This window comes from Myxocyprinus asiaticus, chromosome 38 (genome assembly GCF_019703515.2).
Source record: "Myxocyprinus asiaticus isolate MX2 ecotype Aquarium Trade chromosome 38, UBuf_Myxa_2, whole genome shotgun sequence".
Taxonomy (NCBI): Eukaryota; Metazoa; Chordata; class Actinopteri; order Cypriniformes; family Catostomidae; genus Myxocyprinus; species Myxocyprinus asiaticus.
The window spans coordinates 13,382,751-13,396,586 of record NC_059381.1 but is presented as its reverse complement, the minus strand read 5'-3'; the positions used below and the strand labels follow the sequence as shown (position 1 = coordinate 13,396,586).

The following is a 13,836-nucleotide window of genomic DNA, read 5'->3' as shown; positions in this document are numbered from 1 at the left end:
GCTACACAAAAACATTGAGAGAAATCAAAATCGCACGCAGATTTGTTTTATATATGTTCGGACATATACCTTTTCAGCTCTTCTCTCCTCGCTCTCTGCAAAGACTACATCTCTGAGGCTTCAGTCTATCTTAATCCTTTCTTTTACTTTCTTAGTTCATTAGATGAGACAACATATTATAGACTTAGTTTAGGAGTTATATCTTTAAGACCTATTTACTAAATATTCTAAATGTATTTATTTATTATTTTGCATTTTACAGTGTTCATTAAAATATATTTTATTTCATTAATAAAATGTTACCAATTAAAATTGTTAAGGGCCGTTCACACCAAGAACTATAACTATAACGATAACTGTAACGATAAAGTTTTCAAAAGCATTATTACTCATAACCGACTAAGCCAATTCTGGCTCGTCCGCTGTGCTCCATTCAAAGGCCACACGTGTAGGCTTTGCAGCTCTGGCTGGAGATGCCAAACCGTGCCTTGTGTTTGAGAGAGAAGATCTGTCTTCAACAGTATTTCCCATGGAGGCCTATCCAGTATTTCTAACATCTCCAGAAACCAGGACTGATTGGGACATTTCAGCACAATTAACAGAACTGTTTCTATGTCCACTCAGACTTTGCTGATGACAGACTGAAGGAGGTGCACCGGGAGAAATGCATACTTGCGTTTCGCCAGCCATACTTGGGCCAGCGTGTCATGGCGACATATATACGCCACTACTGTTATGTTGTCCGAACTAATCAGAATGTGGTGATTCAATATTGGAATGAAAAGCTTTAGGCGGTTGACATGTTACGGTCGTTTCACACCTGTCCAAGTCGGGCATCCATCACACACCGTGCCCCAACCTGTGTTGGATGCATTTGTGGTCAGCACTTTCCTTCTGAAAACTTGACCCAGCATAACACCCTGTTGGTAGAAGGCTGGTACTGTCCATGGTGCTAGAGCCGCCAGACAGTGGCGAGTCACCACGATGCACATGAAAATGAAATTACTTCAGTGGTAATGTTTTTTTCTGTTTTAACTGAAACACAGAAGAATGGTCTGTATGCGCTCGTTCATGAGGTGCACATGCATAAACTCCTAAAAAAGGAGATTTACTGGCTGGGGAAAAGTGTGCTTTTGACCAGATTTTACATATGTCAATGCAGCAAGTGCCTGTGTTCTCTCAGTAGTGCCTCTGATTGGCTAGTAATTACCAATCACTCATTTTCAATGGGGCGAGCACTGCATCGATACATTTCATGAATGTGCGGGGAGCCACAGACAGACTGAAATGAAGGACTTTAAATTGATATGCATTTTGCTTGAACGCGAATCTAAAAAAAACACCTGTAATGCGGTGTAATTGGTACATGAAGTACCAACCTTCAGATCTATTGGCGCAAATCAGTCCTGAGGACGGAATGTGATAAGATCTGTTTCTGAGTTAATATTTTGAATGGGCGCAACGCGAGCGTGTGATTCAAGCGTCTCAGAACTAGAATGGGCCGAGATGAGACCACATCAAAATACTGTATGTTCAATGGCTTACAAAACAATTGCAAGCGTAATTTGTCCATAAAATCAATAAATGCCATTATCGATAAATGATTTGTATAATATGTAGTATTTTATTAGTTTGTAGCATTTATTTTGTGTACCATCACATTTGTAGCTAGTAATAGGCTACAGAGCTCATGCCTACATGTTTTATTAAGATGATGTAAACTTTTCTAGGGGATAGTGCTAGGAAGAAGTGGATCAACGTCCAAGACTCCTATCACCTTCCTAATCAGAAAAAAAGGCAGCAGCCAAAACGTAAAAATACCTTTTGAGTTTGATTCGCCATCTCCCGCTTCCTCCTTGAGAGAGTTAAGAACTTTTGCCACAGTGGTACCGAAACCCCGGAAGGAGGAATGATATGCTGCCATGATGTCCTCGCCACTGAAAGAAGTCTTCAAGTCCCTCACCAGCATCCACCAAGCAGAACACCAGGCCCTCATGGAGCTGCGGATGGAGCAGGAGAAGCGCTTCGAGGTGCTCCGCCCAAGCGGAGGACCGGCAGGTGTTGCAGAGCTTGCTGCCCCAGGAGGGGGCTTCAGCCGTAACCCCAGCAGCAGCAGGACCCCATGTAACGCGGCCGGAGGCCTTCACACAGCCAGAGCCCTGAAGTGGCTGAGCTCACATTGGGCGGTCCATCTGCTACCGTTGCTGTCTGGGGAAGCCAACTCACAGCACACCAACTTCCGGTGGCCAGCCTCCTTGGGTATTCCAATTTGAAGAAAGCCATCCTACAATGGGTTGGCCGAGTCTGGAACAGCATCGCCTGCGGTTCCGCACTCTAACGCTGAGCGAGGTCGGCCACAACAGCTCTGTGACACATGCCGGTGGTGGTTGCTGGCTGAGGAGGAGGGTGACGCCGACGACATCATCAACATCGTGGTGCTGGAGCAGTTCGTCTCCCGGCTGCTGAAGGGGACAGCAGAGTGGGTCCAGTGCCACCATCTGGCGTCGCTGGAGGAGGCAATCCAGTTGGCTGAGGACCATATAGCGGTGTATCCAGGGGACGGTTTCTCTCTCTCTCTTTCTCCCTTCCCTTCCCCGCTTGGAAACGGGGAATGCCTTCCCCAAAACCGGTCCCCCGGTCCTGTGGGCCATTCCCGCTGGCTTCCCCTAACCCTCTCCGCTCTCCCCCACAGGCTGGTGAATCCGCTGCCGTGGGTGTGAAATCTGGGCCAGTCTTTTGGAGCTGCAGGGGTCCTGGGCATTTTCAGGATCGATGCGCCACGATGAAGGAGGAGACATTTGTCCCGGTCCCTAATGAGCCACAGGCCGCCCCCGATTGTGCAGGAGCGTACCAGATACCTGTGAGTATAAACATACATGCATATCAAGCCTTGGTCAGTTCAGGTTGTAATCAAACCTCCATTCACCAAGGCTTTATTCAATCCGAGGTTTTGGATACAAGCTGGCAGGTGAAGGTAAGGTGTGTGCATGGGGATATTCAAAATTACCCGATAGTGACGGCCATCATTCAATTTCGGGGACAAAAGCATAGTGTAGAGGCTGCAGTTATTCCCTGCCCCACCCATCTACTAATCTTGGGTACGAATTGGCCGGCATTTACTGCTTTATTGAGGGAAATCTGTGTGGATGGGTCCTGTAACAGAGTGTTTCGATGTGTGGTTTGTGATGCACTGGCTGGGGAGGCGGAGCCTTGGCCATCTACTTCAGCTCCGTGCCAGGATGATGTAAGGGAGAGGGAAGTGCGGCTTCCCCAGCCCTTGTGGATTCCCTGCAGGGGATTTCCCTCTGGAACAGACGTGAGATGAGACCCTTAGGCATGCTTCAGTCAAGTGATAGTGATTGATGATCAACTTCTCCAGTCAGACATTGCACTCGCATATCTGTATTTTTCAATTATCAAGGATCGGTTGTATCGTGTGACACAGGACGCTCAGACAAAGGAAAATACAACCCAATTGTTAGAACCAAAGAGGCATCGGGAAATGTTATTCCAGACGGCTGATTATAATCCGATGGTAGGTCATTTAGGGCAGGAAAAAACACTGAACCATCTAATGGCCCATTTCTATTGGCTGAGCATTCACAGGGATGTTTGCAGATGGTGTGCGGCATGCCATGAATGTCAGCTGGTGAATCCGCCAGCCACCCCAAGAGCACCACGTTCCGTGCTTGACATCATATGGGACAATTGGGAGGAAGGACCTTCAAACAGCAAAAACGAAACTCAATACGTTCTTGACCTGAGAGCAGAACTCCGCACACTGGGGTAATTAACACAGGAGAATTTGCTCCAGGCTCAAGAAAGTCAAAGCCGGCTGTATATTGGGGTACTCGACTACGGGAATTTACACCGGCAGATAAAGTCCTTGTATTACTCCCCATATCGAGTTCTAAATTACTTGCTAAGTGGCAAGGGCCCTTTGAGGTCACACGGTGAGTTGGGGAAATCGATTATGAGGTTAAACGAATGGATAAAGGCGGAGCATGTCAGATTTACCACCTAAGTCTCTTAAAACCATGGAGAGAGGCGGTCTCCTTAACGTTGGTGATGGTGGTTCTGCAGAGGGAGGAGCTTGGACCGGAGGTGAACTTAAAATTCCCTGATCGAGTCACTTGCGGAGACCACCTCTCACCTTCACAAGTCACAGAGGTTGCCAGGTTGCAAGGAGAATTCTCTGATGTGTTCTCTCCTCTTCCCGGTCGTACGAATCTCATAGAGCATCATATCGAAACGATCCCAGGGGTAGTGGTACACAGTCGTCCCTACCGATTACCCGAACACAAAAAAAAGTGGTTCAGGACGAATTAAAGGCCATGCTAGATATGAGGGTAATAGAAGAATCCCACAGTGACTGGGCCAGCCCGGTGGTGTTGGTTCCAAAGAGTGACGGCTCGATCCTGTTCTGTGTGGATTACAGAAAAGTCAGTGTCTAAATCTGAGGCATACCTGATGCCTCAGATTTATGAGCTGCTCGATCGGTTAGGCGTGGCTCGCTTTTATTCAACACTGGATTTAACAAAGGGATATTGGCAGATCCCCTTAACTCCCATGTCCCGTGAAAAAACTGCATTTTCCACACCGTTCGACTTACACCAATTTGTCTCCCTTCCTTACGGTTTTTTCGGGCCCCAGCTACAGTTTTCTGAAGTGTATACTGATAGGACCATTCTGCAATTGCTTGGAGTTTTGCTGCTACTTTTCTATCATGTTTTATTAAAACTGAATAAAGGCTCTGTATAATTATTAATTGTTTATTTTACCATACTTCAATGCAGTGGTAATTTAGTTTTCAATTTAACACTCTTCATCAGGAGTCTGGTTTAATAGTAAAATAAAATATTCTGAAATTATAGATTCTAAAAGATTATTTTAATTTTTGCTGCAAAGTAGACAAAGTTGTTTTATTCTCAAAACATTATCAACCTGTTTTCACGCTCATGGGTCATGATGTGGGTCTCGTCAATGGTTTGTTTTGCATCCCATTCAGCACACAACTTAATAAAACAGACTGCATGACACTGATAAATAATTACTGCCAGAGAAACATTCACATACAGGTGTGAGGTGTGAGGGACTTCAGCATTTTGCAAATAACACAAAGAACAAACATTTTCCTCTCTCGCGATGATGCGAAGATCTATTGGGATTTTACTAAAGTTCATCACTGAACAGGTCTGTTGGCACTAAACAGCACACGCAACCTCACGAATGGACAAGGAGAGGCTGCATCACACTTTTCTTTGAGCATAATATTGCACTATTGAGCAATATTTTTTTCGAAGAGAAATCGCGTGCACTCGCATGCATGGTTGCCAGATTGCATAAATTAAGTATGACATAAGGCGAAATATTTTTGGTTGTATGGCGCCTTGTTGACGGGGGTGGGGGTTTGTGGGGTGGGGTCTGTGTGAGTGCCTCCTGCCACCACCCCACCGCAAGATATCGCCCATGCCTAAATCCGCCTCTCTAATATGAATCTCTGATTGCGGTCATGCATCTATTATCTGGCAACCCTGAGCATATTAAAAGTCTGTGGATGCGTGATAGGTCCCAAAGCCAGATAAATGAAAGATCTAATAAAAAACGTTCATAATAAATCGACCTGCGGGCAGTAGTTTGCCCTGTTCTCCAACTGAGGGTGCTCTAAGGTTTGTTTGAGGGAGCTAAGCACCCCCATAGAACCGGGCCTGCCCAAGGGCTCCTAGCTGCAGACTGTAGCGCGATGACATAGTGGATCTAATCCCATGCGTATTGGATTTTAGTGGTGAAGTGGATGTTTTAATGCGCATGCGTATTCACATTTTAATGTTTGGTTTTATTACTGTAGCGTATTTAACAGTCATTATACAGTACATTTTCATTTAACACACACACACGTATATACTGGCTGCACATTTAATTAAAATAACATTGTGCGATTATTTAACTGCAAAGGGCTACGACGATTTAATTAAATTAATAGATAAATCAAGCTGTTCGCTTCAAAGTCAATGCACGATGCTCTGTCCTGTTGTTATTGTGTATAAGCATTATTACAGCGTATTCAGAGCGGTTCTGTGCTCCACAACTCATGCTCAGAGTAACAGATGTGCTCCATTCGGTTCCGTGTGCTGAGCGCGCCATTTTTAAAGCACTCCAGATTAATTTTAATTTCACTTTTGCATACTTCCAAGTATGTTTGACCACTACATGTTAATATACAAATACAGATAGTTCACCCCATGACATTTATGTAAAGCAGAGATGTTAAAATGAGGAGCACATTATAGTGAAAAGTATATTGCTTAATTTATATGTTTTCTGTGGGTGGAGGAAAAACAAGGAAAAGTAATTTACGAAATCCATGGTTATGACCATTTTTAAAAGCTAAGCTATATTAAACAAATGTGTTACTCAGTGTAATACTTTAATACTAAGTAATAATGTACTCAGTGTAAAGCATAAAACCAAAATATCCACTACGACACCAAAATCCGCTACGCAGATGATTAGATCCACTACGTCATCGCGCTACAGTCTGCAGCAAGGACCCTCTCGGCCTGCTAGTGCTGCAGTCTAGCCACTTTATTACTCGAGCTCACAGCTAATTGGTCCGTGTTGTCCGCGCGTCATTTAGAATGTTCACTTCGATGCTTTCAGCGTATACAGCGTCAAGCCGTAAGTGAAGCTGGTTACCTAGCAACCATAGTTCGAAGTCAACAACACACAAATTCAACATGTACACAGTCGCCATCTATCTCTTTTAAGAGAAATGACCGTAGGCAACAGTCACACGGGTGAGTGTTATCATTTTAATGACAACTTTTCTGTTATTGTGCTTGTGCTGGGTGCTGAATGGTGAAATACTTTTAAAATGATTTCAAACCTAATTCCATAATTAAGCTATAATGTGGCTATAACATCAGAGGCGTCATGTCCATTCAAACTGAGGCTTTGAAGTCCTTTGGGCGCTATACAAAAGCTATTCCTTAAATAATAAGTAATAACCATATCATACAGGTAGAGCGGGGCGTGTTGTCTCAATTTTCACTCTAGTGAATATTTCTCAGGGTGGGGTTGTTCTTTAGTAAATTGCTCCTTTAAAGGGTTAGTTCACCTAAATTCTCTCATCATTTACTGACCATCATGCCATCCCAGATGTGTATGACTTTCTTCTGCTGAACACAAACGGAGACTTTTAGAAGAATATTTCAGCTCTGTAGAACTTTAGAACTTTGAAGGTTCAAAAAGCACACAAAGGCAGCATAAAAGTAACTAATACGACTCCAGTGGTTAAATGCATATCTTCAGAAGCGATATGATAAGTGTGGGTGAGAAACAGATCAACATTTAAGTCCTTTTTTACTATCAGTCTCCACTTTCACTTTTGCATTCTTCTTCTTTGTTTTTGGTGATTCACAGTTTTCGTGTATATCTCCACCTACTGATCAATAATTTATAATATTGATCTGAAAAAGGAATGTCAAATACCTCTGGGATGGCATGAGGGTGAGTAAATGATGAGAGAATTTTCATTTTTGGGTGAAATATAACTACAAAAAAAGCTATGGTCCTTTCCTCCGTTGTTGCCCAGGAAAAAGGATACAGTTCATTAATCAAACATTGACCATGGCATGTTATCACACTATATGAGGTAAGTTGTCAGAATGGGAACCTGTCATTAAAAAGGCTATAGGCTTTTATAGACTTATTAACAGCAAAACAATTATGATACAAAACAATAAATGAAAACACAAACAGGTTGAACATGGTTTATAATATAGGTGACCTTTGCCCGAATGTATCTCAGTGTGGTTATAAAATATGATGATGTTGGAATTTAGTTTGAAGGATAGAATTCACAAAATATGTCCTAATTTCAGACAGTCTTGAACTAGGTGTTGGAAACCAACATACTATGAGAGAAAACAAACATTTGTGACTCAAAATATTATATTCACTGAGATATAGCCCTTGTGACTATCCCTTCGAGACAACTAGCCATGGTCTACCTTAATTCTTAATTTTTATTTTTGTTTATTCTGTATTGAACTACAATAATATTTTAGCACAGTCTGTTACATTGCGTGTTCACCAAGTGAGTCAGGATGCCCCCTCAAAAACCAAACAAATAAGCAAAACATCATCAAAAAACAAAAATGCTTATTTAATATAATGGTTATATAACATTAATATAATGGTTAGGGTTACTGTGACTGTGCCCTCCTTGTTTTTATTTTATTTAAATGCTATTTTTGCTAGAGAATTAAGCATGCCTCGTTCAGCTGCCAAGTCACAGGCCGAAAAGAGCCGCACTGATTCTGGTCCAGTTAGTGCCGGTCCACCCCCGCCCCTGGTCCAGTCTGTTGAGGCTGTAGACATTGTCCCGGGCCGCCTTACTGAATCTGCCTGGAACAGCATGCTCAAACAGGAGGAGGGTGAGGAGATAGTGGCGGACATTATAGCAGAACTGATGGAAGTTGTGATGGACAGATGCTATCAGGTGTATCTACAGAGACAGGTGCGCTGATTCAGATGTCCTTTTCTTCAACTTGTGTTTATGCCAGGCATCCCATTTGCCTTTTCCTTTGCCATTCATCTCAGTCTGCATAAAGTTGTAATATTTCCTTTGATACAAAATCTTGGTGAGCAATCATTATCAGTTGTGTGAAATATAGGGGGAAGTGACACTATTAAGCCTATGTACCATATAAGCCCACTTACATTTTTAAAAAAGACAGAAAGCAAGAGAATAATTCGTTGTTGCAGAGGAAATACACATATTTGTTGGTATAATTTAACTTTTTATTTGGAGCCAAACAAATGTTTCGTTCTTGAGTTATTTGGGATTATGTGCTACCACTGTTCGGCGGCCATTTTAAAAGTTGCTTTGATGACCTAAAAAAAAGCAATTTTTCTGGAGTCAGATGAACAAAAAGTAACTTATTTTGTCATTTTATGACAAAACATAACAGGAGTGTTTAGATGAGAGATTAATCTTTGATTTATTACTCACTTTTTTGGAAGGATGTTAACATTTCTATAAGAAAACATGTCAAACTTAGATTTGCTTAATTGAGTCACTTCCCCTGCTTGACTGCTACCATTGACATCTCATGCTTATTTCTGGCTCTTTATTTTAAGGTGATGTAAGTGATTTTAGCCGTTCTACTTCCACGAGACTGAGCCGTTGGATTAGCCACGCCCTCTCTTTCCAAAACCCCGCACTCCAAAGATACCAAATGAGCTTTATTGAGACTGACATCATGCAGAAACGGTTGTTAAAACAACAGCAGCAAAATAGAGCCCTCAGCTGACAACTGATATGAACAACATGGCTTAAAAATGGCAGTAAGTCTCAATAATTCGCTGCAACTACAACACTATGAGAACATGCAAAATGATTGACACGTTAAAAGATTCAGTGTCCGCGGACACATTTTCGCTTGCTGTTTACAGTGTCTAGAGCTGTCAAAGAGACAGGTGAGATATCTTACAACATTTATTTCAGTAATATCTCACAGGTAGTTGGAAAAAATTTTGCGTACCTTTCCATGAATAAAATCACTTACAGCACCTTTAACCTTTATATTAACTTTTTTTATTTTCTGAAAAGTGTTGTTATTTTCATCCAGTTAAAATAAAATGTTTACAGTGAAAAAGTTTTAAGAGGCATTCATTTAGCTCATACAAAAACTCTCTGCCCTCAACCAGTTGATACCATTCTCAGTGTGGTGGGCACAGAATAACCTGGTGCAGACGATTGAATGTCTTTTCCTGGGGAGAGATGAGGGGGATGATCCAGAATGTGAACGCTATTGGCAAGAGGACTCAGAACCTCAGCCTTGTGCTATTGATTCTTGGGCTGAGGGATGTGTGCCAGTGGTACATCAGAAATTAGCTCAGAAATAGCACAAAACGTTATTGCAGGTAAGAAAAGGTGGGGCATTGGCACGAACCTATTATATCTTAGGTTCACATGATATCCAAAACAGCCTGAAATGAAATGCCTATTGAACATAGTTAGTTCCTTCACAAATTATTTTTTTTTATTTTTTATTTTTTATTTACTCTCATGTCATTCCAAACCCAAATGACTTTCATTCTTCCATGTAACACAAGAAGAGATGTTATGTAGAATGTTAGAGACTGACAGCCTCATCCAACTTTTAAAGGAATAATTCACCCAAAAATGAAAATTCTCTCATCATGTACTCACCCTCATGCCATCCCGGACGTGTATGGCTTTCTTTCTTCAGCAGAACACAAATGAAGATTTCTAGAAGAATATCTCAGCTCTTTTGGTTCATACAATGCAAGCGAATTGGTGCCAATATTTTGAAGCTCCAAATATCACGAGTCAGCATAAAAGTAATCCATATGACTCCAGTGTGGGTGAGAAACAGATAAATATTTAAGTCCATTTTTACTATAAATACTCCTCCCTGCTCAGTCAATCTCCACTTCAACTTTCACATTCTTCTTCTTGTGTTTTTGGTGATTCACATTCTTCATGCATGCAACCCCTACTGGGCAGGGAGAAGAATTTCTATCAAAAATATGTAAAAACATGTAATACTGGTTCTGAAGACATTTATTTAACCACTGGAGTATGGATTACTAGCATTTATGTGCTTTTTGGAGCGTCAACATTTTGGCATCCATTCACTTGCATTGTGAGGACCTACATTGTTGAGATATTCTTTTAAAAATCTTAATTTTAATAAAAGTCATACACATCTGGGAAGGCACGAGGGTGAGTAAATGATGAGAGCATTTTCATTTTTGGGTGAACTATTCCTTTAAGGTTTGCTATGTCTAACATGAAATCCTGTATCATTTTCCTGCTAGAGAGATATTGTACATTTTTAAAACTGCTTACTGATTTGTAAAATTGTCATTTGTTAACCTTGACTATAGGTTATATATAGGACTATATAAATATATATGTTTGTTTTTACATTTGTCTACCAACAGTGTATGTACATGCATCACTGGAGATGTCTGTCATTTTTTCATAAAGTTCTGTATTGTGTGTAATAGATTTCTGTGTTGCAAATGACATTTTTAATGTTTTAGAAAAAAATGCCTTACTCCCTTGTCTTGTTCTGCTAACATTTTATGTATCATACATACAGACAGTTATATAATATTTCCCCCTTTTTAAATAATTCGGCAAAATTACAGCTTTATTGGAAATGACGCCCAATAAAAATATTCTGCTCTCAAGTGATATTTAGCTTAATTTTTCTTTGTTTTCTTCAAACATCACTTGACTTATACTTCATCTCAAGCATGATCTTCACTGCCACATTTGTTAACTTGCTAACAACAAGTACACTAATGTTTGAAAAAACTTTATATGGGGCGATATTGTTTGGTGTAGTTGAAATGACGGCACAGCTGTGGGACAGTAGTAATTTTTTGAAAAATTTACAAATACTTAAATGGTTTGTGTTTATTTCACTCTATGTTTAGAATAACATAGTTTTAAAATTTAATAATTTGTGTTTTTAAAATGGATTTTCATAATTTGATATTAAAAGTCTAGAATTTGAAAAGTACCAAAAATAAATCATGAAGGCCTGGTAAAAAGTTTTTAAGTCAGTTTTAATGTGGCCTACATATATATATGTATATAAAAATGACAGTAGAACTCACGGCTATGTTTAATAGTGAAAGTAAGAGTATTTCTACACGCACAATGCGACAAGAATTTACAGGATTGGGACTAAACAGCTGTGTGGCCACAAGAAAGCCACTTGTTTCTGAGGCTAATCTGAAAAAACAAAACAACAACAACAAAAAAACAACAACTTCAGTTTGCTAGGGAGCATAAATATTGGACTGTGGAGCAATGCAAAAAAGTCATTTGGTCTGATGAATCTAGAATTACTTTATTCCAAAGTGATGGGCACGTCAGTGTAAGAAGGCAAGCGCATAAAGCGATGTACCCGTCATGCGTAGTGTCCACTGTACAAGCCTCTGGAGGCAGTGTTATGATCTGGGGTTGCTTCAATTGGTCAGGTCTAGGCTCAGCAACATTATGCGGCAATAAAATGAAGTCAGCTGACTACCTGAATTAACTGAAAGTCCAGGTTATCCCATCAATGGAGGTAGTATATATATATATATATATATATATATATATATATATATATATATATATATATATATATACACACACACACACACACTGGTGGCCAAAAGTTTTGAATAATGTACAGATTTTGCTGTTTCAGAAGGAAATTAGTACTTTAATTCATGAAAGTAGCATTCAACTGATCACAAAGTATAGTCAAGACATTAGTAATGTAAAAAACAACACCATCAAAAAAAGTAATTTGAAAAAAGTAATTTTTATCAAATCTAGACAGGCCCCATTTCCAGCAGCCATCACTCCAACACCTTATCCTTGTATAATCATGCTAAATTGCTAATTTGGTACTAGAAAATCACTTGCCATTATATGAAACACTGCTGAAAGCTATTTGGTTTGTTAAATGAAGCTTAACATTGTCTTTGTGTTTGTTTTTGAGTTGCCACAGTACGCAATAGACTGGCATGTCTTAAGGTCAATATTAGGACAAAAATGGCAAAAAAAGAAACAGCTTTCTCTAGAAACTCATCAGTCAATCATTGTTTTGAGGAATGAAGGCTATACAATGCTTGAAATTGCCAAAAAAGTGAAGATTTCATACAAAGGTGTCCACTACAGTCTTCAAAGTCAAAGGACAACTGGCTCTAACAAGGACAGAAAGAGATGTGGAAGGCCCAGATGTACAACTAAACAAGAGGAGTACATCAGAGTCTCTAGTTTGAGAAATAGACACCTCGCATGTCCTCAGCTGACAGCTTCATTGAATTCTACCCGCTCAACACCAGTTTCATGTACAACAGTAAAGAGAAGACTCAGAGGTGCAGGCCTTATGGGAAGAATTGCAAAGAAAAAGCCACTTTTGAAACAGAAAAACAAAAAGTAAAGGTTAGAGTGGGCAAAGAAACACAGACATTGGACAACAGATAATTGGAAAAGAGTGTTATGGATCTTAATCCCATTGAGCTTTTGTGGGATCAGCTAGACTGTAAAGTGCGTGAGAAGTGCCCGACAAGACAGCCACATCTATGGCAAGTGTAACAGGAAGCGTGGGGTGAAATGTCACTTAAGTATCTGGACAAACTGACAGCTAGAATGCCAAGGATCTACAAAGCTGTCATTGCTGCACATGGAGGATTTTTTGATGAGAATTCTTTGAAGTAGTTTAAGAAGTTCTGAACATTTATTTCAAATTGTAATGGTAATTTTTCACATTATTAATGTCCTGACTATGCATTGTGATCAGCTGAATGCCACATTGGTGAATAAAAGTACCAAATTCTTTCCATAAGAGCAAATTCCTAGGAAGACATTGACAGAAGGTAGATACTGTATAAATTGTAATGGAGATATAACATGGCACTTGCAACACCAAGGTCATGGGTTTGATTCCTCAGGGAACTTATCTATTTATTAAAAAAAAATGTATAGCTTGAATGCACTGGAATTTGCTTTGTATGAAAGCATTTGCCAAATGCATAAATGTAACTGAATCAAATATAAATGTTACTGACTATCCACAATGTTTTGACAGAAATACACCAACTTCTCCTTCGGCTCCTGACCAACAAAATGATGCTGCCAAATTATCCAAAAATCCAGAGAAAGCCTGACTTCATCAGAACCCCCACACATAAGCAAAGGAACTCAAAGCAAGCACATTTCTCATACTCTCAGGCTATAATTGCCTCATTGCTTGCCAAACCCCTTTAGCACAGATGCAGAGAGAATTCCCAAAA

At 40.2% G+C, this 13,836-nt stretch overlaps 1 protein-coding gene across 2 annotated transcripts; it reads left to right on the top strand.

Annotated features, from left to right (window-relative positions):
• Positions 1–6,706: 6,706 nt before the first annotated feature.
• Positions 6,707–13,836, top strand: LOC127428907 (uncharacterized protein C2orf81-like). Of its 2 annotated transcripts, XM_051677582.1 has the most exons (4): positions 6,707–6,797; positions 8,263–8,521; positions 9,715–9,930; positions 13,632–13,836. In XM_051677582.1, the coding sequence occupies exons 2-3, from the start codon at positions 8,273–8,275 to the stop codon at positions 9,910–9,912; spliced, it is 447 nt and encodes a 148-aa protein (XP_051533542.1). In that variant the 5' UTR covers positions 6,707–6,797; positions 8,263–8,272; the 3' UTR covers positions 9,913–9,930; positions 13,632–13,836. The 2 variants fall into 2 exon arrangements, with proteins under 2 accessions (XP_051533542.1, XP_051533541.1); XM_051677581.1 differs by lacking the exon at positions 13,632–13,836 and having other exon boundaries at positions 9,715–11,231.

Coding starts and splice junctions, on each gene's coding strand:
- LOC127428907 (XM_051677582.1), top strand. CDS start 8,273: ATGCCTCGTTCAGCTGCCAAGTCACAGGCCGAAAAGAGCCGCACTGAT. Junction 8,522..9,714: donor AGGTGTATCTACAGAGACAG/GTGCGCTGATTC, acceptor GCCCTCAACCAG/TTGATACCATTCTCAGTGTG.